This window comes from Lissotriton helveticus, chromosome 3_1, assembly GCF_964261635.1.
Source record: "Lissotriton helveticus chromosome 3_1, aLisHel1.1, whole genome shotgun sequence".
NCBI lineage: Eukaryota > Metazoa > Chordata > Amphibia > Caudata > Salamandridae > Lissotriton > Lissotriton helveticus.
In genome coordinates, this window is record NC_136061.1 from 580,883,633 (window position 1) to 580,907,481 (window position 23,849).

At 42.6% G+C, this 23,849-nt stretch overlaps 1 protein-coding gene across 1 annotated transcript in view; it reads right to left on the bottom strand.

Moving 5' to 3' along the window:
- The window catches only part of ITGB2 (integrin subunit beta 2), a 222,086-nt gene that overhangs the window by 87,261 nt on the left and 110,976 nt on the right, over positions 1 to 23,849 (bottom strand). The window contains exons 8-9 of the mRNA XM_078680550.1: positions 11,555 to 11,710; positions 3,342 to 3,437 (exon numbers count right to left, since the gene is read on the bottom strand). Coding sequence (XP_078536676.1) covers positions 3,342 to 3,437; positions 11,555 to 11,710 — 252 coding nt within the window. The remainder of the gene's footprint in view (positions 1 to 3,341; positions 3,438 to 11,554; positions 11,711 to 23,849) is intronic.

A 23,849-nucleotide genomic window follows, 5' to 3' on the forward strand; every position in this document is an offset into this window, starting at 1 on the left:
CTCCGATTTGGGTGGTCCCCCTGGGTGATCAAGCTTCTTCATATGTTTTTTTAGCCCATGTTGGGCCAAGTTGGAAGGTTCCAGTGTTGTTTGACTCTGGCAACCATAACCTTTTATTCGTCTAGAGCTTACTTCTCTCATCGGTCTCCCTCAGAGTAGGAAGAGAGTAGGGCCTACTCTATAGCTCCATGACCATGACCTGTCTACCCTATGGGAGCCTGATACCTCTCCCGGACCGACCTAGGGCCTTCCTCAGCAGTACATTTGGGTCTCCAAGGACAACTGCCCTTTTTGCCTGCACTCCCTAGTTCGTAACTTATCCTAGCTTCTTACAAGGAACCTGTGAGTCATCAGAAATCAGGACCTCTTCCTTCTGGTGGTCACACACCTGCGGAACCAGTCCAAAGAAGAATCTGGGGAACCCTCAAGGGCTCTCTCCAGAAGGTTCATCCTTCTACTGTCCTCTAGAGGGGTTTAGGGGAGGCAGTGCCACTGCCCTAGATAAACAAATCCTAATTCTGGGTCTCAGCTGAAGTCTGAAGTCCTGAAGTCTGTCTCTGTGAAGTCAGGAATTTTCTCTTTTCAAGCTGGGCATTCCTCTAATGTTGTTTCCCAGGTGCCGACTATTCTCAAAATTCTCTCCCTTGCACAAAGGTTTTGATTGGTGGAGGGAGGTCTAGTAGTACTAATATGACATCATCATTCCACCTTCCCCCAACCCTCCTGCCCAGCATTTTAGGAATTTCCAAAATAGTATCATCAACTGGTCTTTTGAAATATATTCTCTGAGACCCTAAGCCCGACCCTACCTACCACAGCTGCCTGGTCCCGTGCCTCCAAACCCTCAAAATGCAGCCCCTCTGGTGACAGGCTCCACAGGTCTGGATATCCTCTTTTGTTTCTGTGGGGTTGAGCCTTCCTATGCGAGCTGCAATGTGAAAAGTAATTTGCAAAGGGAGTTTCCATTCCTACCTTATCCAGTCAATCCCAGAAGAAGGCTTGAATACAGGCTAAAAGCCCTATTGTCTGAAGAGGCCTTTGATCCTCCAGCTGGCCAGTAAAGTAATTAACTTGGCTTAGCAGCGTGATTCAAAGGCCAGATTCAAATTAGGAGCTGTGTCAGAGAAAAACTATAAATCTTGAAATGCCACAGGCAGTGCAGATATGTGGAAATTATTTTCAATATCCTGATTTACCTGAGATTTATGCACCATGCAGGTCTCTAGGCCTAACTATGACGAAACTGTACTTTGGTGCAGATTTCACCCATAGAGTATAATACGGTAAAATACTCTGCATACCTCTGTGAAGCACTACAGATGTAGAAACTCACACTATTATGCCCACTCATATTGAGGGTCACTTCTGCAACATACAACCTGTGCACTGATATAGAGCTGAATTAGATGATAGTCCCACTTGCTCAGGTTACACATGTATGCACATACATATGTGTTCATCTGCAATTAACCTAGAGCCTCTTAAACTATCTGTGCAGGATTGGACCTTATTTTAAATGATGAACAATGGTAGTTAGTACTCTCAACACATTTCAACAGAGTTTACCTTGAGTGAGACACAGGGAGTGAGGCCAGTCCATGAATCAAGTAGACCAAAAAGAAAGCAAAACATGAAGAGTCGGTTCGGTTCAAAAACTTTATTCGATTCAGAAAGAATCATAAAAGTACAAAGGATGAATTACAAATGTTTTAAAAAAAAGCAATCTAAAATTACACATTGAGCAGATAAAGACATTAATTAATATATTCACAAATAGTTTAACAGGATGTATGACGTTACAACGCATACTTTTACATCGCATGCCTTTACAACGCGGTTTTTACATCGCATACCATTACAACGCATAATGCTTTTAGGCGCTGGATAGTGATTTATTTAATTTACTATTCCAACTCCAGTCCCCGTGGATAGTAGGGAAGGTGTTGGATAGTATATTAAATACATTCCCTATCCTAGAGCGCCCCCCAGCGCTATGCGTTGTAATGGTTTGCGTTGTAAAAGTTGCGTCGTAATGGTAGTGCGTTGTAAAAGTTTCGTTGTAATGGATGTTTCCCAGTTTAACATGGCGGAACATACAGACAATAGGACCCATACCGATCACTTTAGGTCAACAGGTGTTATTTCATAGGGTATTTATACTAGAATGACCATCAAAAAAGCAAAAAAGTAGAAAACACGACATCCCACAAGAGCAAACAGGTCTGAGGCCAAATTAACCATATCGTTTCCTAATCAGGGGAGACACTCGTATAAAATTTAACATGGCGCAACACACTCCAGAAGATGACAACGATAACAAATAGTCATAACCTTCTTTGTAGTTACATGGTTGCTTCCCCTTCAATATAGGCTTAATAAACCTAGTTCTCGGATCCTTATATAAGGAACAAAAAAGGACAACATGCATACTACTTTGACTAACTTTGTTATTACAAGGACAAGGGGGCAGCCTCTCACACCAACCCCCTTGTTTAGGAAAAGCAAAAAGAAAATGCAGAATATTTAGCCTAAATCTTGTGAGATAAAACCGCCATTGCACATGAGTTGTGAAAGTTAAATAAAACTGGTGGTGTAGTTTAACCATACATCCAGATGGCCTAACCAGGAAGTGTTCATGTGAGGATTTCCAGTAACTTGTTTTGATAACAGTTTTAATGTCTCCCTGGATTTTTTCAGGGTTATCATAGACATCACCCAAACCTATTTTATGAAGCATTTCATTAACATATGATATCCAAGGGATCTGCTTCCCATATTCCTGATTTAAACAGTCCTGAAGAATATCTCTAGAGAGCTGAAGATCCTCAGATAACCATATTTTGCCCCATAACATGAAGAGTCAAAGGGGCAGAGACATTTCTCACATAACGCGATTAGAAACCCAAAACAAAAGATCCACTAATCATTGACCTACTTTCCAAAAGGCTTATGTTCTCTGATTCAAACTCATTTCTCTTGAACTTTAACAATGACCTGGCATTTCTCACATGTTGTCCCCTGCCAATGGCTCATAAACATCTTGTCAGAAAACAAACTCTCACAATGCAGGTCCTTCCTGACCTAAAAACAATCATATAAGTATAACTGTAGGTACACATAGAAGTACAATTATACCCAGTCACTCACCCATCCAAACATCTACCTCACCAAAACCCTCAACAGCAAGTAAGAATTTGCAGATTTCTGCTGCTTAGTTGATTTAACTTTCTAATGGTTTTCTATGTTTTTTCTGTAACTTACCTCACATTCTAAAGTAAATGGATGGAGATATGCAACACATTATACATTTCTAAATAGATAGAACATAAAAAAAAGAATACCTGGTATGTTCGAACCATTTTACTTGTGACTGCGAATATGGGCTGGATGTTATTTTCTGCGAGCTTATGTGCCAACTGGCCGACAGAAGGGTAGTCCTGTTGAAATAAAAATGTACAGTTATTTTTAGCAGTGGTTTTCCCTTTCAAAGCAATACAATGCTATGCAGTAGAGAAATATGATTTTATGTAGCCTAGTTAATCGGAAATTATACATTTGCAAGCGTTTTTAAGGCTGTTTCCCGTGCGTGAGTTATGGCTTGCAGCCTTTCCATGTGGATTCGGAGCACAGGGCCAGTTTTGGGCCATGCTCTGTTCCTTGAGTACCCAGTTCCACATCACTCACTTGGACTTCAGCCACAGCTAGTGCCCTGTAGCTATGACCACATTTCTCTGAGACACAGACTTGAGTTCTCACAAAAGTCTCAGTATGGAAATTCTATCTAAATCCTCTTCCCACTTCATGAGCCAGTGCCTTGACCCAGTACTAGAACCTAGTCTGCTAATATACACCCTCTAAGTTTCTCATTATCTTTTCTGACAGCAATACTGTTCCTTCAGAACTACTCTCCACATTGCCTAAAGACAAATTAAACAAATTGGACAACGCTCTCTTTTTTTATTCCCCAAAAATACTAAATTCTCAAACACACAAAACCAAATTAGCTGAAAACATTACATGGGTCACCATAAATAACTCACCCTTCCTCTGTCAAGCACTGAAAGCAACAGTTACTGCTGTTTTTGTACTTTGGTTGCCTGAGGAAAATGTGTGACTTTTGGAGCCACTGGACCTATTAACACTGACAAATAAGTATGAAGTAGGCAGGTGTCTCCTAAGAACATACATAAGAAGGAAAAAGCTTTAGAAGAGGGCGGTGAGACAGGTTCTGCAGAGAGTACCGCATGGTTGATTTACCCATTTGAACAGATGGCCAGAGCAATGTCTGTTACCAAATGGCAGGACGGAGGATGTATTATGTTATCAGATCTACATCCCAAAGGATGCTTAGTTTAATTTAGGCTATGGACAGTTCCTTCAGTATGCTAAGATAGCAGCACTACCCATCGCTACGACACCACCACCCTCCTTGCACTCAACCCTGGAAGACTTGAAGAATGCCAACAGGCCTCGCCAAACACGACCCACGGCCAGTTCTCCTGCCACCAGACCCTCACTGCCACCCCTGCCTCCAACACTGCTGATGCCAGCACCGGCGACACCCTAAAATGCATCCTCCTCAACGTACACTCCGTACACAAATCCACCATGGAAATCTGGATCCTATTCGAACTCGACTCTCTCTCGCCCGACATCGCCTTCTTCACAGAGACCTGGACCAACGCATCCTCCGCCCCCGACATTAGCACCGCCATCCCAGGCGGATACAAGATCCAGAGGAAAGACCGCCCCAACCACCCAGGAGGGGGCCTCACCATCTCCCTCAAGAGCACCCTCCGCCTCACCACTTCCAGCTGAACCTTCCCCTCTGCCAAACACCTGCCCTTCCAGATCCAGACCACACTCTGAGGAACCCTTGTCTACAGAGCCCCCAGACCCAGAACACTTTTCGCCACCACCATCACCAACTTCATCGCACCCCTCGCCATCGCCTCAACAAACTACATACTCATAGGAGACCTGAACTTCCACATCGACAAACCCAGCAACCCCAACTCCACTATCCTTTGTGACAATCTCGCCAGTATCGGACTTAAACAACACGTCAACACACCGACCCACAGAGCAGGACACACCCTCGACCCCATCTTCGCGTCAGGAAACAGCGTCAAATTCAGCCACATAACGCTGCCGCCATGGACCGACCACCACTTCGTACACTTTGCCATCAGCAACCCAAGGCTCCCAAACCAGCCCCACGCCCACCACTAAGGAACTGGAGCAAGGTTACTGACGAGCAACTTAACTCCACCCTTACCCGAGACAACCACACCTGGGCACCCGACGCAAACGAAGCTGCCAGAGAGCTCCACACCTGGATCTCCAACTGCGCAGACAAGCTCACCCACTCAACCCTGACAGACTACGCCCCAGGAAAGCCGCCTTGTTCATCACTGCTCTCCAAGAAGCCAGACGCACCTGCAGACACCTGGAGAAGAACTGGAGAGGCACCAAGACAACCGAAAACCACACCACATACAAAGACACCATGATGGACTACCACAACCAGATAAGATCCACCAAGAGGAACTTTATCCACAACAAAATCCTGCCCAACTCCATCAACTCCAAGGAACTTTTCAGTGTCATTCAAGAATTTCCCAACCCACGCAGTGAAGCTTCAGACATCTCCCCATCCCAAGACCTCTGTGACAAGCTTGGAACATATTTCCACCTCAAGATCAAAAACCTCTACAACAACTTCATCGACCATCCACCATGCGCCACAGATGGCCCCGCCCCCCAGACACACCAGTCAGCCCACCATATCCAACTGGACAACAATCACGGCCGAAGACACCGCCTCGACAATGAAAATAATCCACTAGGGGGCACCCACCGACTCCTGCCCCCCTCACATCTACCACAGAGCCGCGGCCGCCAACGCACCCGAACTACAACACACCATCAACACCACCTTCAAAACAGACGACTGGAAACGTGCAGAAGTCATACCCCTGCTCAAGAAGCCCACAGCTGAACCCACCGACCTAAAAAACTATCCCCCATCTCGCTCCTCCACCTTCGCAGCCAAAGTTGCACAGTCAGCAGAAAACTGACACGATTCATTGAGGAGAATGCCATCCTCGACCCGTCCCAATCCAGATTCCGAAGAATCCACAGCATAGAGACCGCCCTACTCGCCGCCACAGATGACATCCGCATTCTCTTGGACCAAGGCCAATCCGCAGCCCTCATCCTACTTGACCTATCAGCGGCCTTCGACACCGTCTCTGACTGCACACTGGTTGCCAGACTTCACGACGCAGGCATACAAGGAACAGCTCTGGAATGTATCTGATCATTCCTCACCGGAAGAAGCCAAAGGATCAGACACCCACCCTTCCTCTCTGACCCCACTAAAATCACCTGCGGGCTCAAACTGGATTCATCCCTGAGCCCCACCCTCTTCAACATCCACATGGCCCCCCTCGCAGCCATCGTCTGACAACACGGCCTCAACTTCATATCCTACGCCGACGACACCCAGCTCATCCTCTCCCTCACCAAAGACCCCACCACTGCAAAATCCAACTTCCAGAAAGGAATGCAAGAAGTCGCAGTCTGGATGACCAACAGCAGGCTGCTGTTGGTCATCCAGAAGCTCAACGCTGAGAAGAAAGAAGTCCTCTGTACCACCCCTTCTGCATGGGACAGCACCTGGTGTGGTGGCCGACCGCCCTCGGAAGCCCACCTACCCCTTCAGACCACGCCATGAACCTCAGCATCATACTCGACTCATCCCTCACCATGAACCGACAGGTCAACGCCGTCACCACCAGCTGCTTCAACACCCTTCGCATCCTCCGCAAGACCTTCGAGTGGATCCCCCCTGAGTCAAGGAAGACAATTACCCACGCACTCATCACCAGCACACTGGACTATGGAAACGCACTCTACGCCGCCATCAAGAAGTCCCTACTCTGCAAATTCCAGACAATACAGAGCACCACCACAAGACTCGTCCTCAGCATCCCCCGCCATGGACACATCAGCCAACACCTACGAAGTCTCCACTGGCACCCCGTGGAGAAAAGAGTCACTTTCAAAATCCTCACTCACCCTGTAAATGCCTACACAATAATGGACCCAAATACCTCAACGACAGAATCAACTTCCACATACCCAAAAGAAACCTCCAATCTTCTAACCTCGCGCTGGCCGAAACCCTGCACATCCACAGAGCCAAACCAGGTGGAAGATCTTTCTCTCACATTGCAGCCAAGACCTGGCACGAGCTACCAGCAGACATCAGATGCGCCCCCGCCCTAAAGACCTTCAGGTAGACCCTCAAGACCTGGCTCATCGGATAAACAGATCCTCCCCCCCCCTACCCCGCCTCAGCTCCTTGAGACCCTCATGGTTGAGTAGCGCGCTTACAATTCCGTGATTGATTGATTGAAAATGGTTCCTGCCATTCATGTCCCTTCTGCCTCTTCTTGCCACCCTGCCATAAGTAGAGGCCCCAGCATGCTGCCACAACAGCATATGACACCAGAAACAGAGAAGGCAACAGCCCAAATTTCCCGATCCCCGAAAAAGCAGAAGGATGCCCTGAGGATCATAACCACTGTGGCCACGCCCTGAGGCAGGCAGTAGCATAATGCCAGTTCCAGGACCCCAGCCATCTCCCGGTAGGTAAATTAAGTGGTACTTAGGTCAGGGGCATTGGCAACAACAGCCACCCAGGAAGTGAGTGTAATCACCATGATCGTGGCGTGTGACACCCACATATGGGAATCACTGTACACTACCACAGCAATAACCATTGATATAAACAGGATCCCCATCCAGAAAGGCCCAAACAGAACAGCCACAGTCTTTGTTGCTTATACACCCTTAAACAACAACAACAACAAAAATGCAAAACTCTAATGTAGAACTCTAGACTAATTCACAAGGCTCACACCTCTCTCACATCTCATCATCGACCGTCCAACATATCAAGTCCACCTAAAACAAAGCTAGTTTTTCTGCAGTAAAAGACCATTACTTGGATCAAGTACTAAAAGCAGTCACTATCCCCTACAGACAACAACTAGAAATGTCAAGTCAAACTTTATGATTTTAGGAAATACCTAGGACCAATATCAACTCTCTGCTACAACTGCCCACACTAAGCAAAAACTAGAGATACCAATGCCCACTTGACACCACCACAAACAAGTAGAACTGTCAGCCCAACCCAAACTGCATTACTTAGCGAAATTTCTTCAATGGGGAAGTCCGCTTGCCTCTAAACCACTGCTTGTCACCCCTCTCTTAAATACATCCACACCAGATGCAGCTGACCCGATATCTATTGAGTGAAGGACATGCCTGGATTTTTATAAAGAATATTTTTAAAAACTGTCAGCTCATATCCTACCTAGAACATTCCAACATACCAAACACCACACCAACCAATTTGACTTACACCCTAAACATGGCATAAAATAAAAAACAAATATCTGTGAACAGCATCCTATAAAAGGCTGAGAAGGAAACACTCTGCATGCTGATTCAACACAGTAAACCATACCATTCTCCTTCCTTGACTACAATCAATGGCCCACGTTACCATTCAGTGACTGAAATGGTTCTCAAAGACTGATCACCTGAGGTCAGACATGGAGAGTTTTCATCATCTCTATTTTCTGTCACCTTCGAGGTATGAAGTATCTCTCCTGTCTCCTCGACCCATCAACATGTACACCAATCCAAGCATGAACTTCCTGAGATCCTACTGCCTCCTATTTCACTCATACACCAATAGTGTGCAAATATACATGTGAGTCAAGGACAAGAAAAAAATATTTGCAAATGACTCTAATAGCCAAAACGCACATAAAATGTGGATGAGCCAAATCTGCTTCAAACTCAACTGCTCCGAGATAGAAAACCTGTTGATTGGTCCTTCCCACCTCCAAAACAGAAGTGACGTCCTCTGCCCACTCCAACTTCCTACAGAGTTATCATTTCAATCAATATAAATCACAGAAACTTGGCAACATCTAGTGTGCTGACCTCAACATTAGCTACCAAGTTGGAGCAGTGGTCAAACCATTACCCCTTTCATATCCTTTCAATGTATTTGCCAATTAGATTTGAAATTTCATTCATATTTTGGGTCTCGAGCACACTCTGTCAACATGTAGCTATTTTAAAAAAAAAAACGATTTTACAGATCTGCACTAAACCGCAAAAAGGACTTCAGATTTGACTTGTATTTCCTCCCTGTTATGCTTGGTGTCATATATACTTGGTGTCTGTCAATCTGTACAGTTGTTTTTGGACGATGCTTGAGCAAATATTTCAATGGTATTTTGATAGCACAGGTTCTTTATATCTTTTACCTACTTGACCATAAAAGGATTCTAAATTTGGAATAAACTTGCCTAATATTCCCAGTGTACAGGAGCTTTCTCCCAGTAAATAGAGTATATTTGCGGTCTTTTGATTTGATGAAGCCGATTTGCACCATGCCGATCGCTGTTGCAAACTCAAGCACAAGCTGCGCCCGAGCGGATGGATCTTTTAGTCCATGGACTGAGCTGGGACACAGCGAATCAAGTACAATGAATTACAGTGAAGCACATTGGGCCCACAAAAATGACGGAAAGATGTAGATTTGCAAACCATGAATGTTTATTAGCCAATTAGCATAGCTACAAATAAATCATTCAAATTAGTCGCAAATCAGTAATCAACATATGAATACATTGATCAGTCTAATTCAAAGCAATTCAAAATATAAAATAAAAGTCAAACTGTTTAAAGTTGTCATAAGTAAATCAAGACTGGCTTCTGCTTCTTATGAAGGGAAGTTCACTAATATGCTAAACTAGAGGCGAAGTGAAGCAGAAGGTGTCAGCCTCTAAAAGCATAAATCAAATGAAGATTCAGTCGGGTAAATGAAAATCGATTTGCCCAGGATTCTAACTATTTAGGCATGAGGAAAAAGAGCGTTTCCTCTCAGGAGAGTGGAAGGGGCATCTGATCTTACTCAGCAATGCGCAATTAAACAGTACAGATCTTTACAGTGAAAAGCAACTCCCTACGGTTCCCATGAACAGAACCAATCAGGAACGAACACTTTCTGATAAACTAGTTTTAGCCTTCTTCCCAACCATCACAAAATAGAAGTCTCTGCTGCATAACCTTCAATGGATATCCTGTAGTGGGATGATACAGCGTACTCAGCCTGTTCTTCTCACAAGTGCTGAGGTTTATTATTCAGTTCTCATGGAACACACACAGATGTACATTCACACAGACACTAAAACCCTGTAATACAATTTTAATTAATGCATAATGCTGTAGCTTGACTACTGAAACAAGAGAATAGAAAAAATACAAGGCGGGCCAAAGAAAAGGCAGTTTAACATGAGACACTTTAAATTGAGGTTTTTGGAGCCCTAACGACCCACATAATGTATTTGTTAGTATTGTAAACTTTTTTTTAAACCCTTCCATGCGCCCGTCCGATGTCACAGTGGGCATGTGAGGAGGACAGCTGGGGGCCGTACGAACCCCGCCCACTCAATAAATCACCAGTACAGCGGCGTAATTCGCACCCCGGTCAAGGTGTTAATCCTATCTTGCCAACAGTTCAGTTAACAAGTATTGACCTTTTCTGTTTGTATATTTTTCAAATGTATTTTATAAACCTGACCCACATTTAGCCATGTTGTCCATTTTCAGTTTAAACTGGCAATTTCTTTATTGATTTTGAAAACTGTTGGAAGCTATTGTTTAAACATGGAGGCAGGAAAGGTCTGGAAAGACTTCAATTTCAATATTCTTTTTGAGCGCCTTTTTAACTAAGCTGTAAACTTTACAACTGAGACTGGAGTGTGGCACATTCTATGAAGATTAGTGTGCAGAACACATAATGTTGGTCTCAAATTAGGCTTTGGAGAGGCATGTTCTTTGGCTTTTGTATAAAAGAGCAGAGTCACCTACTGGATTTCTGCCAGATAATTTCCTGTGTAGATGAACATTAGGAAAGCTGACTATTCATCCACAATATGGGACCTTTCCATGTGTCTGGAGATAAATATTAATCAACATGTTAAAGCGGCACCACCAAACCTTCAAATGAGTCTTGATATTGCAAAATTGCACCATTTTCTGCTGAGTAAATGTCTGGCAAGGGTACATATTTTGAGTGTTATAGCTTATCCTGAAGGGAATATTGCGTACCCAAGTCACATCATATAGGATAGATAGAGAGCACCCAAGCTTACATTTCTGGGGGAGATGTGACAGGATCTCACGATTAGAAAATGTTGATGCACTCCTAAAAAGAAAGCTATATTTTCTCCACAAAACTAAAGTTAAACAAAACAACATAAAGAGTTGGTGTATTGATATGTAAAGTTTCCCAGTGGCAGGCGTGGGTGTTTGCTTGCTGAAGTTCCTCTTTCATACATAACTTCTCCTTACAACACCTCTCACTATGACTCACTCAAAGGGTACATTTCACAGAATTTCAGCTATTCATACTGTACCAGCCTATCATGGTTAGGATCGCTTCTTATGAGAAACTTACAAAATCATTGCTCGTCTTGTACAAGTTGTCTTCCATGTGACACTCTCCATCGTTCGGTGTCAAAATGGCTGCTAGCTTCCCATCCCCAGCAAAATGAAAGCCATCATCTGTTGCATATACCAGCAATCGGGTATTGTTACGCCAACCAATTTTATTCTGAAAAAAACATAAGTAAACTCGGTTAGAGTTGAACTTTGGGAAATATTTGTTTGGTAATTGGATACCCTTAGAAACATCATTCTTCACAACACCAATATAAAATGAGTGATTTACAAAAATGAGAGGCAAATAACTTTCGCTCCCGTCACTTTAATTAAAAATAACTAAAGTGAAGAAAGGTAGGTTCACAAATCTAGAAGAGCAGCCTCCTATTCTTCCAAATCGGAGACTAGCTCCACAATACCATTTGAAAGACAGTACCAAATGATTCAGTTATATAATGTACAGACTCCTTTCGAATTTTTGATAAATGTTTCTTTATTCTTTTCTTCTTATTCTATTGTTAAGAAGACCTTTCTCCTACTGTAGCCAAAGAATTTCGTTTCTTGAAAGAGACGTATTCAGGGCTACAAAACATAGACAATACATATATAATTTAAATCAATTTACAGAAAACCTATTTCACAGAAGACGCCATTGTGTTTTATTACCCACAATAGTATTTAAAGTGTAATGCTACTATATTGTATATCACAAGTTGGCGGTTGCTTTAGCACGTAGAATCAGATTTCAAGTTGCCAGGACTTGCTGGTATAAGTAACTCAGTGTTTGTGATTTGCTTAAGAGAGTTTAGTTATGGATACTAGAATGAGCTAACTAGAGTCTTACTGTGGATGTGGATATTTGGCAGCCTTGAATCATACCAACTCTAATGTAATCGCTATGTGGCTTCACCAATATTAAGTATGTGATACTTACAAGTGGGATTTCTCAATTTTGTACATTTAAATATTCTGCCATAATAAAAGGCTTTTACGATAAATACATGTGTGAGCAATTATGGCATTTTGGGTTGTCCAGACACCGTGGTATATAAAAGTAACTAAGATTGTCATCAATAATGGACATATATGTACATTTAAAATCGAGAAGGCTCTTGACTTATATACAAGAGTCCTTTGTGAGAATGTGCAGGCACGCAATAAGGGTGTTTCAGTGTTGTAATCATTTCCTCCTATTTTCCCAATTTGGACAGATTTTGAAGTTGGCATGTTGCTTGTCCAAAAAAGCATATATTAAAGTAAATAAAATGGATTATGAAGCTTGACTATGTAATTAGGAGGTACGTATTATATTTAGTATATCTAAGGTTTATTAGGATGATTTTATACAATGGAGTATAGTTATCTCAATGCTTTAAATTTTTGTTTGTGTTATAGATATTAAAATAGCAATGATGTTACAAAGTAAACTATTGGACATGCTAAACTCAACCATACAGTGAAGTCTTTCCATTAAGTTACAATACTTTTTTGATTGACATTTGATCATTAAGGTATATTATGCCTGTTGGGGTTTTATTATAATTTGGGGATGGTAATCACAGAACACCCTGTTATTTGTGTTATAGCAGGAGTGCTTTTACAAATACAAATGGTTGAAATTATGTATAGGTGTATGATGAAATATGGAATAAGATGAGAGATGGAATCCAGGAGAAACAAATTACCAATGTATGAGGGAATGGAGGAAGTTCTTGTCTTCAAGACAATTTTAAGACTGAGTGTGTTTGATTTGACTGTAGAATTCCTGTGCCAATATTGAAAGCTCTCTTTACATAAAAAAACTGTATATTATACATTTGATAATTCAAATGTAAAATTGTAATCAGCCTCACATATTATTATACGATCCATTGTAAGGCCAAACGGGATTGGTGGGTTATAAGATGTGCACAGTGAATAAGGTTATTAACTATGTTATTGTTCAATATGTATTATGCACAATGGTGTCTTGTGTGGAATACGTCTTTTTGTAAATTGATTTCAATTGTGAATGTATCGTCTATGTTTTGTAGCTCTGAAGAAGTCTCTTTCAAGAGACAAAACATGTTGGCTACAGGAGAAGAAAGGTGTTCTTAACAAAAGAATAAGAAGACAAGATTAAAGAAACATTTTAAGAAATATTCTGAAGGAGTCTGAGCATTATGTAACTGAATCAATTTGTACTGTATGCGATAAGGTGTGTGCTGTTCATTTCTATCAATATAAAATGAACCATGATCCTGACAAACTTTCTAAATCTGTTCACTATTAAACCATGTCCCACCAAGTGCAGACAATACACACTCAGGGGGTCATTAGGATGGCGGGCAGACTTTGCCCACCCGCCATCCTCGTGGTAATCGGGACCGCCCGCCATAAGAGCGGGGGTCCCGTGGGGAGTATTAGGATGTGCCCGCCACAGTGGCGGGCACATCCTGTATTTTTAGCATTGTGGCGGGCGGTGCTCTCTGCACCGCCCGCCACAATGCTAAAAAAGCATTTCAGCATTTGCATAATCAAAGCAGCAGGCACCGCGCGGTGCCTGATGCTTTGATTAAGCTAATGCAGGGGGGTACCACAGGTACCCCCTGTGTGCACCCCATACTCTCCATCACTCTTGGGGCCCGCACGGGCCCTCAGAGTGAAGTCCGCCTGCCTTTCCGTGGCAGCATTGCCGCAAGGTGACCGGGGAGGAAAAGTGGCGGCGGTGTTTGCCTCCGCTGTGGTCCCCCCGCCATTGTAATGTGGCGGGGGGAAAAGGGTGGCAGGCGGGCATTTATTTTGGGCGGATCGCCACCGCCACCGTGGCGGTGGCGATCCGACCAACATGGTAATGGACCCCTAAATCTGAAACAGAAACTCCATAAGCAAAGAATTAATGTGTTATTTCGTACTTGCCCATAGTTTCTATACACTTTCTTTTTAGATGGCTCATTTTTAGGTCAAAGCCTACCTGAGAGCACAGCTGGCTTGCACATAAATCTTGGGGACATCGTGAAAGCATCCCTGGGAATGCATTCTGCCCATTGCCTACCATTTAATCCCATCCCCCTGATATACCTTCGTAAAAATTTGTTGTCCAGAAATTTTCATTTTTATTAGTGTTTTTGGATAATTAGAGAAGTAATTTAGCTTTGGGAGACATTGCTGATCCGAGTCCTATTTTTCTGGACAACATTTTTAAAAATGGCAGATGTGTTGCAGTGATGATGTAATATATCAGGAATCATGAGACCTATATACTTCATTTTAGTGTCAAAATATAGGTTTTGGGGGTCAAGTAGTCTTATAGAAACAGAAAATAACTCCTCAGAGCAACCCTCCCACCATTTTCCCAAATGGCGTCTATAATAGAGGAAGATGAGACATATATAGAAATAATACAAATAATAATAGTTTTGAATCCTTTTATGCATATACCAAACAATATTTATGATCTGAATATGAACAAATTTAAGTTCACTCCTGTTTTTAGACACATTTTCATAGTTCAGTTTATTTCTTTGTTTCAGCAATCACTTGTGGTACGTTTGCAGAATGTTCAACATTTGAGAAGAGCATATCAACAGGGACATCTATGTTTGCAAGTACATGTACGTGTAAGTTCTGTGTGTAGATGCTTTAAAAATGTTGTTGGTTTTAGCACTCCATCAATATCTTTCCAACCAAACTCACACAGATCTTTCTCTACATATGCATGATCCAAAACATTTACACTGATCAAGTAGAACGCTCTTTTAATGTGTCCATGCACAGAATTTGACGTCTGTGGAAGGTCACTTAGCGGGACTGATATCTTGAACTCACTGTATTGAAGATCATCACCTGTGTAACAGTCAGAATTTGTTTTCCACACACGCACAAGGTATTTTTCTACATCTTTGAAGTCACATTCTTCTTCTGTTTCAGCAAATCCTTTTAGAAACTTCACAGGTTGGGCTGTTTAAGCTCCAAGATCCAATTTTGCTCAATGTGACATCACCCATAAAAATGTGTGCCTTGATAAGAATACTGGGCATCTCTGCCTCAAGATTCTTCTACGGAATATGAAGCAGGATGAAGTGTCTTTTCTCTCCTGTTCCATAACGTAACTCTGACAATTCGTGACTTATGAACAGTGAAACAAATCTAAGTAGCACAATAAGAACATCTGTGTCATTTGACGTTTAATGACTTGATTGGAACCATTTCAAACAGTCCCCGCAACATGTGGCACAACATGAAGGTCAGCTTCCCCCAATTTGCTGTTAAGGTCTTGAACAATATGACTTGTACCTTTTGAATAAGTCTCAGCAGGCACCAACTCCTCATTGACAATCATTCAACTTGCAATAATTGGTAATTCAGTCTTCACTGAAGCATCAGCAATGTTTTGGCGAGTTAACATCTCCAAGTTCATCCTTTTTGTTGAACAGTTCATCCTGTTCGTTGTTAATAACCAGAATTTATAAAGTTGCACAGGTATAGGTGTCGAATTTTTGATTCAGGCAAGGTCAATTGTTTCACTTGTAGACATTCATCTGGTTCTCTCAGATTCTTTGACAGATTGTTCAAGATAACTGTCAAAGACAATGTGCAGTTCTTGTAGGGTGCACATTGACTTTGATATCTGTAGAACATTCTGAACGACATCTCCGAAGTTTTTCAAGGATGAAATCTTGACCATTTGCAATTGTGACATATAATCCACAACAACAGCAGTTTTCAATGAGGATACCTCTTTTAGTTGAAATTCTTCAGATGAAAGTAAATAATGTGTTTGTTGGAAGAAGATCATGCAACAGAACGCCCTTGATAAATTCCCCCTTTATTTTGCTACATTCATCTCTCTATGTACTTGTAAAACTTGGTTTTTGTTACCTTTTTTATAGTGACTGCTTGGACGACACTCTTACTATTGCAATTAAAAAGTGGAAATTTTGCTTTAGTGATTATGACAAACAGCTTTTTCTCTTTCAATGCAAATATCTCCTGCTTCAATTCTGCATATAGTTTAAATCCATGTTCAAGGACATCCAGTAGATGTGTCTTTATATTATTATACACATATTGTTTGTTCAAGAAGTTGTGTAGTCGCATTGGCTCAGTCACTTAAAAGGGGTTTCCTTGCTGCTGCATGAAATGGAGAAGGCTGCCAACATATTAATTAAAACGTCCCCCTGTCTTTCCCACAAGTTTGTGGTGAGGAACAGTTTCACGATGGTCCATTTATTTTGAGTTTTGTCATCTCTCTGAAAACACTGCAAATAGAAAGGACTTCAAGATAAACTAGCTGTAATTGAGCAACATAAACATATTCACCACTTTTATATGTCTGACCAACAATTCCCTTTGGGATTTTCTCTGATATCTGGATCACCACAAAATGTCTTTGGGCGAATTTCCATTTCCAAGTGTCACATTTACAAACAGCAGGCCTCTTGCTGCCAGTGGCTTGTAGACATATTTTTTACTTTAGACTTTGGTGAGGAAGGTCAGGAGACCTTCCCACCAGAAGAGTAGGGAGATCTTCTTGCGCAAAAAGGGATGCAGAGGATACATTCTCCCTGGGAATATATGGCAAACAAAAGAGTATCCCTCTGCCTAGTGAAAAAAAGTGAGGCGGTGTGTGTGCCCCATGACTACAGGGAAAAATAATCCTTTTTTATATACAATCCTCACTCACTCATAGAGGTCAGGGTGGGTTCATCTGTGTTCCAGGGAGCGCTTTGTATATTAGTCGACAAATGTTTAACTATAGCCATTTTTTTAAATGGGAGGAATTTAAAGTGAAGAAGCATGCTTCAGAAAAAATCAAGATGAAATTGATTTACTTGGGAGTGGAGAAAACATTAAGACTTATTGTTTCATAGAAATATTTGTTTTCACTTTAAATTTCACTCATTAAAAAGTAAATTACTACTTCTTTCATTTATAAATATGGCACAGTGTCTACTGGCAACTGGGAGCAAGAGGACCTGTGGTTTGTAAATGTGACACATTGAAATGGGAAAAAAATTAAATGAGGAGTTAACTTTATCATGAAGGCAACTTTTCATTTTAATGTATCCCTTTTAAAAGCATTCAGAAACATATTTTTGTTCTCACCCTCCAATATTGAGTTGACAAGGACTTTTATTTAAGAGTTAAATACCTCATTGCTTCAGTTCTTCAACTCTGTGCCCCATCCTGGATCATAGAGGCCTATTACGATGGTGGGAAGTCCACCACCGCTGGGCGGGTGGTGAGGACTGCCGGCCCGGCTGTGGTGGACTTCCCACATCACCCTTAAAATTCCCACCGCCGAATTAGTATGGCGGTGGGAAGGGGAAAGGTACCTCGGCGGACGGAAAGACAGTCCGCCGTGGTCCTGCAAGGCGGGCCTTTTCCGCCCGCCTTGCGGAACCAGGTACAATGGGGCTATGGTGGCGGTGCCATGCAGGCACCGCTGTGGTCATTATGATGCCTGTCTTTTGCGGCGGAGTTCCTGCCGCAAAAAGACAGGTGGAAAATGCCTTCGGGGGCCCGTTGCGGGCCCCCAGGGGGGGTGGAGGGGTGGGGTGATGCACGTGGGGGGTACCTATGTTACCCCCCTGCACCACACGGTGCCTGCCATGTTGTACATGCAAATGCAAAACATGTATTTTTACATTGTGGCGGGTGGTATGTAAACATACAGGATATGCCCACCAGTGCAGCGGGCGCATCCTAATTCGTTTTGCTGTCCCTTTTCCAGCAGCTCCGCCCGCCATCGTAATCGGCCCCATAGATTTGACTGCACTGCTCATTATCAGGCCCTGCTATCTGTAGCCTCATGGTAAAATGTAAAATAAACACAGGTTTCCCTGTTTCTTTGGGGATCTTTTTATTGAATTTTCACATTTATAATACATAGAACAATCACAGATCAAATATGCGGGACCAGTAAACATTTCCGGTGATTGAATCAATGTCAAGCGAAGTGTCACCATATAAACAGAGATGGCCAAACTGCACATTATCATGCAGTGCAATGGAAGTTATCCAATACAACAGAAGTAGAACATATCGGTCAATATCTATTAACATTGCAGTGAGTTATCGACGTTAAAGGACTTTAACCACACACAAACCAGTTCCACATGCACTTTTGGCAGTGTTGTCTAATGGCCCTGTCATATTATCAGGGATGATATTCATACTACTTTATGTATAATAATAAAACATTGAACAATAATCCAAACAGAAAAAGATGGGAGGTCATGATCGGCTCAGACGAATGCCAGTGTAGCAGTTTTAAAATATGTCCCTATTAATTACATACTGCTGCATGCCAGGCCAGTGTATAGTAACTGTGATAACTGTTCCGTATCAGCCCAGTAGCAGAGCACACTGCAACCCATGTATAAACCAAACTAAATAGTGGTGGATGTGACTAAGGGGTCAACCAGGGCTCTTGACACTTGGAGTACAGTTAGGACTGTATTCCAATCTGTCAAAATGGGGTACTTGCGCAACCCAAGCGTATCCCCCTTCATCAGAGAGACAGCTTCTGCTTTAGCCCAATTCAGCATGGATTGTATCCAGGCATTAAGTGGTGGGGGATCTTCAGCTTTCCATTGCCGCATGACGAGCCGCTTGGCCGCCGCCAGCCCCAAATCCAAGAAACCAGAAGATGCCCTATGCCTCTTATCTCTGGGAAATATGTCTACAATACAAGCCTCAATCTGAAAGGGGGGTTGGGGACTGAGTGAGACGGGCCGTATAACTAAGGGGCAAAACGAAGGTGTGATTATAAGTTGGATCACCAGTGACATTAAGATCAGTTCACATAGGAGGGGGTTGGATACGGGAGACGCACTACGGGAATACATTCGAGGGAAGATGGATTTGGGGAGGACCGCAATGCATGGGAGTTAAACAATTTTGTTTCAGATAAGTAGAATGTTTAAGAGTGACCTTGTAAAGAAATATGGGATGTAGCATTTAAGATGGGCACGATTTGTGGTGTTGATTAGAATGTTATAAAAATGCGTTGGGGGAGGTGCAACAAGCAACGGTTTCTCTTTTCTCTTTTCTGGTTGTTTTCTGTTTCTTCGAGTACTATGCATGGGACTGATCATCATTTTAAAATTGTTTTTAGATACCCCTGAGGAAGGTTTATACAAAAACCTAAATGCATTGGGTGACAACAAAGTGTACTGAATATAATGGAGTTTATTTACATGCCAGTGAATAGGCCCGGATGGGCAATTCTTGAGCAATTTAAATGCGGAAAAATATTAGACTTCATTTCTTCGACGTGATGGATTTAAAATAGATATAACAAGTGAATAAAATTTGGATGAATTTTGGTAATGCTAAGGAGTACGAGTGATTACATATCTCAAATGTGCATACAGCTGTGCAACTCTTATGTGGCACGGGACACGCGTGCCACTATTCAGTGATACAATACAAGCCTCCTATGTGTGCAGTGGCGCCCTACCGTGCTTGTAGGCAGCAATTGAATCACATCATGCTAGTATACCCACAACCTGGGGCATGACCACAGCACATGCAAAAGATTAGCATTCACCAATATGCAGCATGGACAACAAGCGTCTATTCTGTTAAAATACTCATAAATTTATCTGGGGTTAAATACGCTCTGTGGATTATATAAAATTGGATCAGCCTGAACCTTGCATTTCTAGGGATGTTTTTAGGGCTCCTCAGCAGTGTAACCCATTATTTTGTCATGCAAGGCTGTGACAAGTCTGCCTCCCATTTACTCCATAGTGGTGTTAAATCAATCATGGTATGTTCATGAATTGATTCTGCAAACCATTTGATAAGATGCCGCCCGTGCCCATCACGTGTATGTACTGTAGCAGAAGATGTATCGGGGGCTCTTGTGACATACTACCCCAGTGACGTCCCAGCGTGGCTACCCAAGCGGCATGACTCAGGAATTGCCCAGGTGAACACCCTCCTCTTCCAGCAATGATAGAAAAGACCGTAATGCACCTCCCCCATATAAATATCCCAATGTACATATGCCAGCGTCTTGACAATCCGCAAGTTCCGCTGCCCCAACCCTGCCTCCCTCTTTCGGCATACCCAGTAATGGGAGTGTTGGCGCATATGGTGTGACATGTCTTGTAAGGTGTAGGGCTCTATGGAAGCACTTCTGTGCCACTCCCACCAATAAAGGGAGAGAAGTGTGTGATTTAGTGCAGGGGTGGAAAATAAAAAGAAGCTTGTCCAAAGTGTACGTGGGATTACATTCCGCAGTGTCCACAAAGTTTAATTCTGCTGCCCATTTTACTACCCATTGTATCTGGGACACCAGGTAGTAATGCTCCAAATTAGGTAGAGCTAATCCACTCCACATGTTTGGTGAGTTTAATTTACCTAACGCTACCCTACAGGGCGTATTATTCCATATGAGATCCCTTATAATGCCTTCCAATGGCCAAAAGATCAACCCCGGTAGATATAAAGGGAGATTAGCGACAAAGTAGAACAGTCTGGGCAACATCACCATTTTGATAAGCACCACCCTACCAGCGACAGAGAGGTATAGGGCCAGATGTATCAAGCGTTTTCCCCGTTCGCAAACAGGCTGATACTGCAAACGGGACAAGCCTTTTGGGATGTATCATCCCAAAAGGTATTCGCAAAATAGGGAATCGTAAAAATTGTGATTCCCTAACTTGCAATTCCTTAAATGAAAAATATTGTGACTTGCCTTTAAGGAATCACAAATTACCACTAAGTTGGTGGTAATATGCGAATTCCATGAAAAATTCACTTTTTTGCATTTTTCAAGGTGCCATGTGGCGCACATATATGCCCTTAGGGCATGTATGTGCACCACATGTGCACATATGCATTTTCCAGGGGTGCAACAGGGTGTCCATTTGGCACCCTTGCATCTTTGGAATTGTATGCACAATATGTGAGTACCTATTGGGTAGCGGAAGCGGTTCGTTAGCTGGCGCTTCTAAACTTTTCTAAAAGAAATTCTGCGCAGCCAGCGACCAATGCGATTCAATCGCCTGCGCTGACTACAACAAGGAATCCCAGCACAGCAACATAAAGGACAGCCATTGAGCTTCCCAGAATTGCTGAAACGCTCAAGCTCCATAGGGAACCCGGCCGGGTTTCCTAGAGAGTAAAATTTTTATTCACCTGTACACGGTTCCTCACACACAGCACTAACACTGTAGCAATTCGCATTTCAGATGTCCCCAACATTGTAGGTCCTGTAGAGACTCTACATCCCTATTAGGGTCGAAACGCCATCGACAATTAAGAAAAGCGAACTACTGAAACTGGCATTCTATAACTATATAGATGTTATGTATTGTGAAAAATGAGAGTGGTCACTTTTTTGGATACAAAAAAGTTGTATTTTGAAACCTTTCACATATTGCTTCACAAATGCTATTTCCACGTTTTTTAGTTCATAACTTCACTTGGGACACATTGCACAGCTGTAAATAGTCTTCTCGTGTAATAATTGCTTTCACTGTATATTCATATTTAAATACAGTTATTGAAAAACGCAAACAGTGTTTCTGGCTTGTTTTCCTATTTGACATCTCACCTAATCCCTGCCTATACATGCGAACTCTCGCTTCTTCTCCATTCTATTATCAAGTATCTTCCCCACAGGAGCCATTGTTTTCTATATAACACTTAATTACCCAGGCTCCGTTGTGAGTAGGGTTCCCTTGTTCCTTTGTTTATCCCCTATGGAGGAGGCACGCTCCAGATTTAGGTTGGTGCAACTGAAAATCCTACACCGCAGCTATTATTCATGTACTACCATGGTTAAAATGGGCAAAAAAGGCAATGCTTTGTGTCCCACGAAGTGTAGCCTGGAAGGTATGTTTTTCAATATGCTGTGGAGTAGCCCAGCGCTCCATCATTACTGGGGGAGAGTGTTGGCTTGCCTCAGTGTTGTTTTGAGGAGTGAATTGACACTGGTGCCTCCAAAATGTTTGGGCTGACACAGGCCTTAATCATATGGACCAGCTCTGGTTCACATTGGGATTGATGGTGGCCAATCGAAACATAGCTCGCATGTGGAGATCTGAATTAAGCCCAAGTTTGTGGGACAGGAAGAGAGATATGGATGGGTGCATGCCGGCTGAGAGGGCAGTCTACATGGGATGGGGATGTACAAATAAATGGACTAAAATAAGGGGAAGTGGAATGCTGATGGGGGAGCTGTGTACATTATTAAAATATTTAATACAAATAATTTAAAAAAAAATCTGTTTTAAGATATGCACACCAAAAATGAAAATGTATTTACAGTTTTATTTGTTCAAATATTGTTTCCATTACCCATTAGACCACGGATTGGGCAGTTATCATATTGGCCGTTTTTTGCTCTACCCGATTTCACATTGTCCATTTTCAACAGTGCCCAGTGTGGCAGACATTGCATCATGATCAGATTATAAGAGATCAATATTACACAGTTGACGCATTGCACCGTGAAGCACATATGGTAGAGTGTTGACATTGCCCTAATTAAGCCATTACAACAAAAATGTCTTAGTTTCTAGGTTTTCCCTTGAAGCACATGCAATATTTTTTCACATAAGCTAATAAGGCACACACTGCCCACTTTACCACATTCTCACACATTCCAGTTTCACGATGTCCCAGTAAATAACACATTACCACATTCCACATTACCACCTAACGCACATGTTACCCAGTTATCACTTTGCTCTTTCCTAAAGTGGATGGGAGATATGCCTCCAATGGAATACCTTCAGGCTCTATCATCCATTGTGTCAACGTGCAGACGTAAGTAACTACACCAGAGATAATGACAGGTCACCAGCCCTAACTGGGGTGGCCGATCCACCACCGTGCATGGCAAAGTTACCTCTGAACAAGAGTGCCATGTAAAGGGTGGCAGACATACACAGAGTGATAAGGATGGACCCTTAAAATGCTTGAAAACATCCAGAAGCATGTTAGGGAAATTAGAAATGCTGGGGTTGACAATATAACCCAACTTTGGGGCACAGTCCCTGTGTCCACAATTGCTAACAGAATTTTCACGAGCAAAGACAGACATTGGCTGGTTTTCAGAGGAGTGTTTCTCCACAAGTGACGGGCAATGCCACTTAGCTACAAAAACTTCCATGGATAGGTGGACAGTTCTACATATGGTGGGTGTCCTTCCACATCCTTGCCCGGGAAGTAAATCCACTGACAGGGCAAATGGACCATCTGCTGCCCAGATTATAGACCAGGCCACAAACTGATAAACCCGTTGTTTGATGAATTTACCACTACAGTGTATGTCTTTTGTTGGTAAGTGTGCCAGTGTTTGAAAGCAC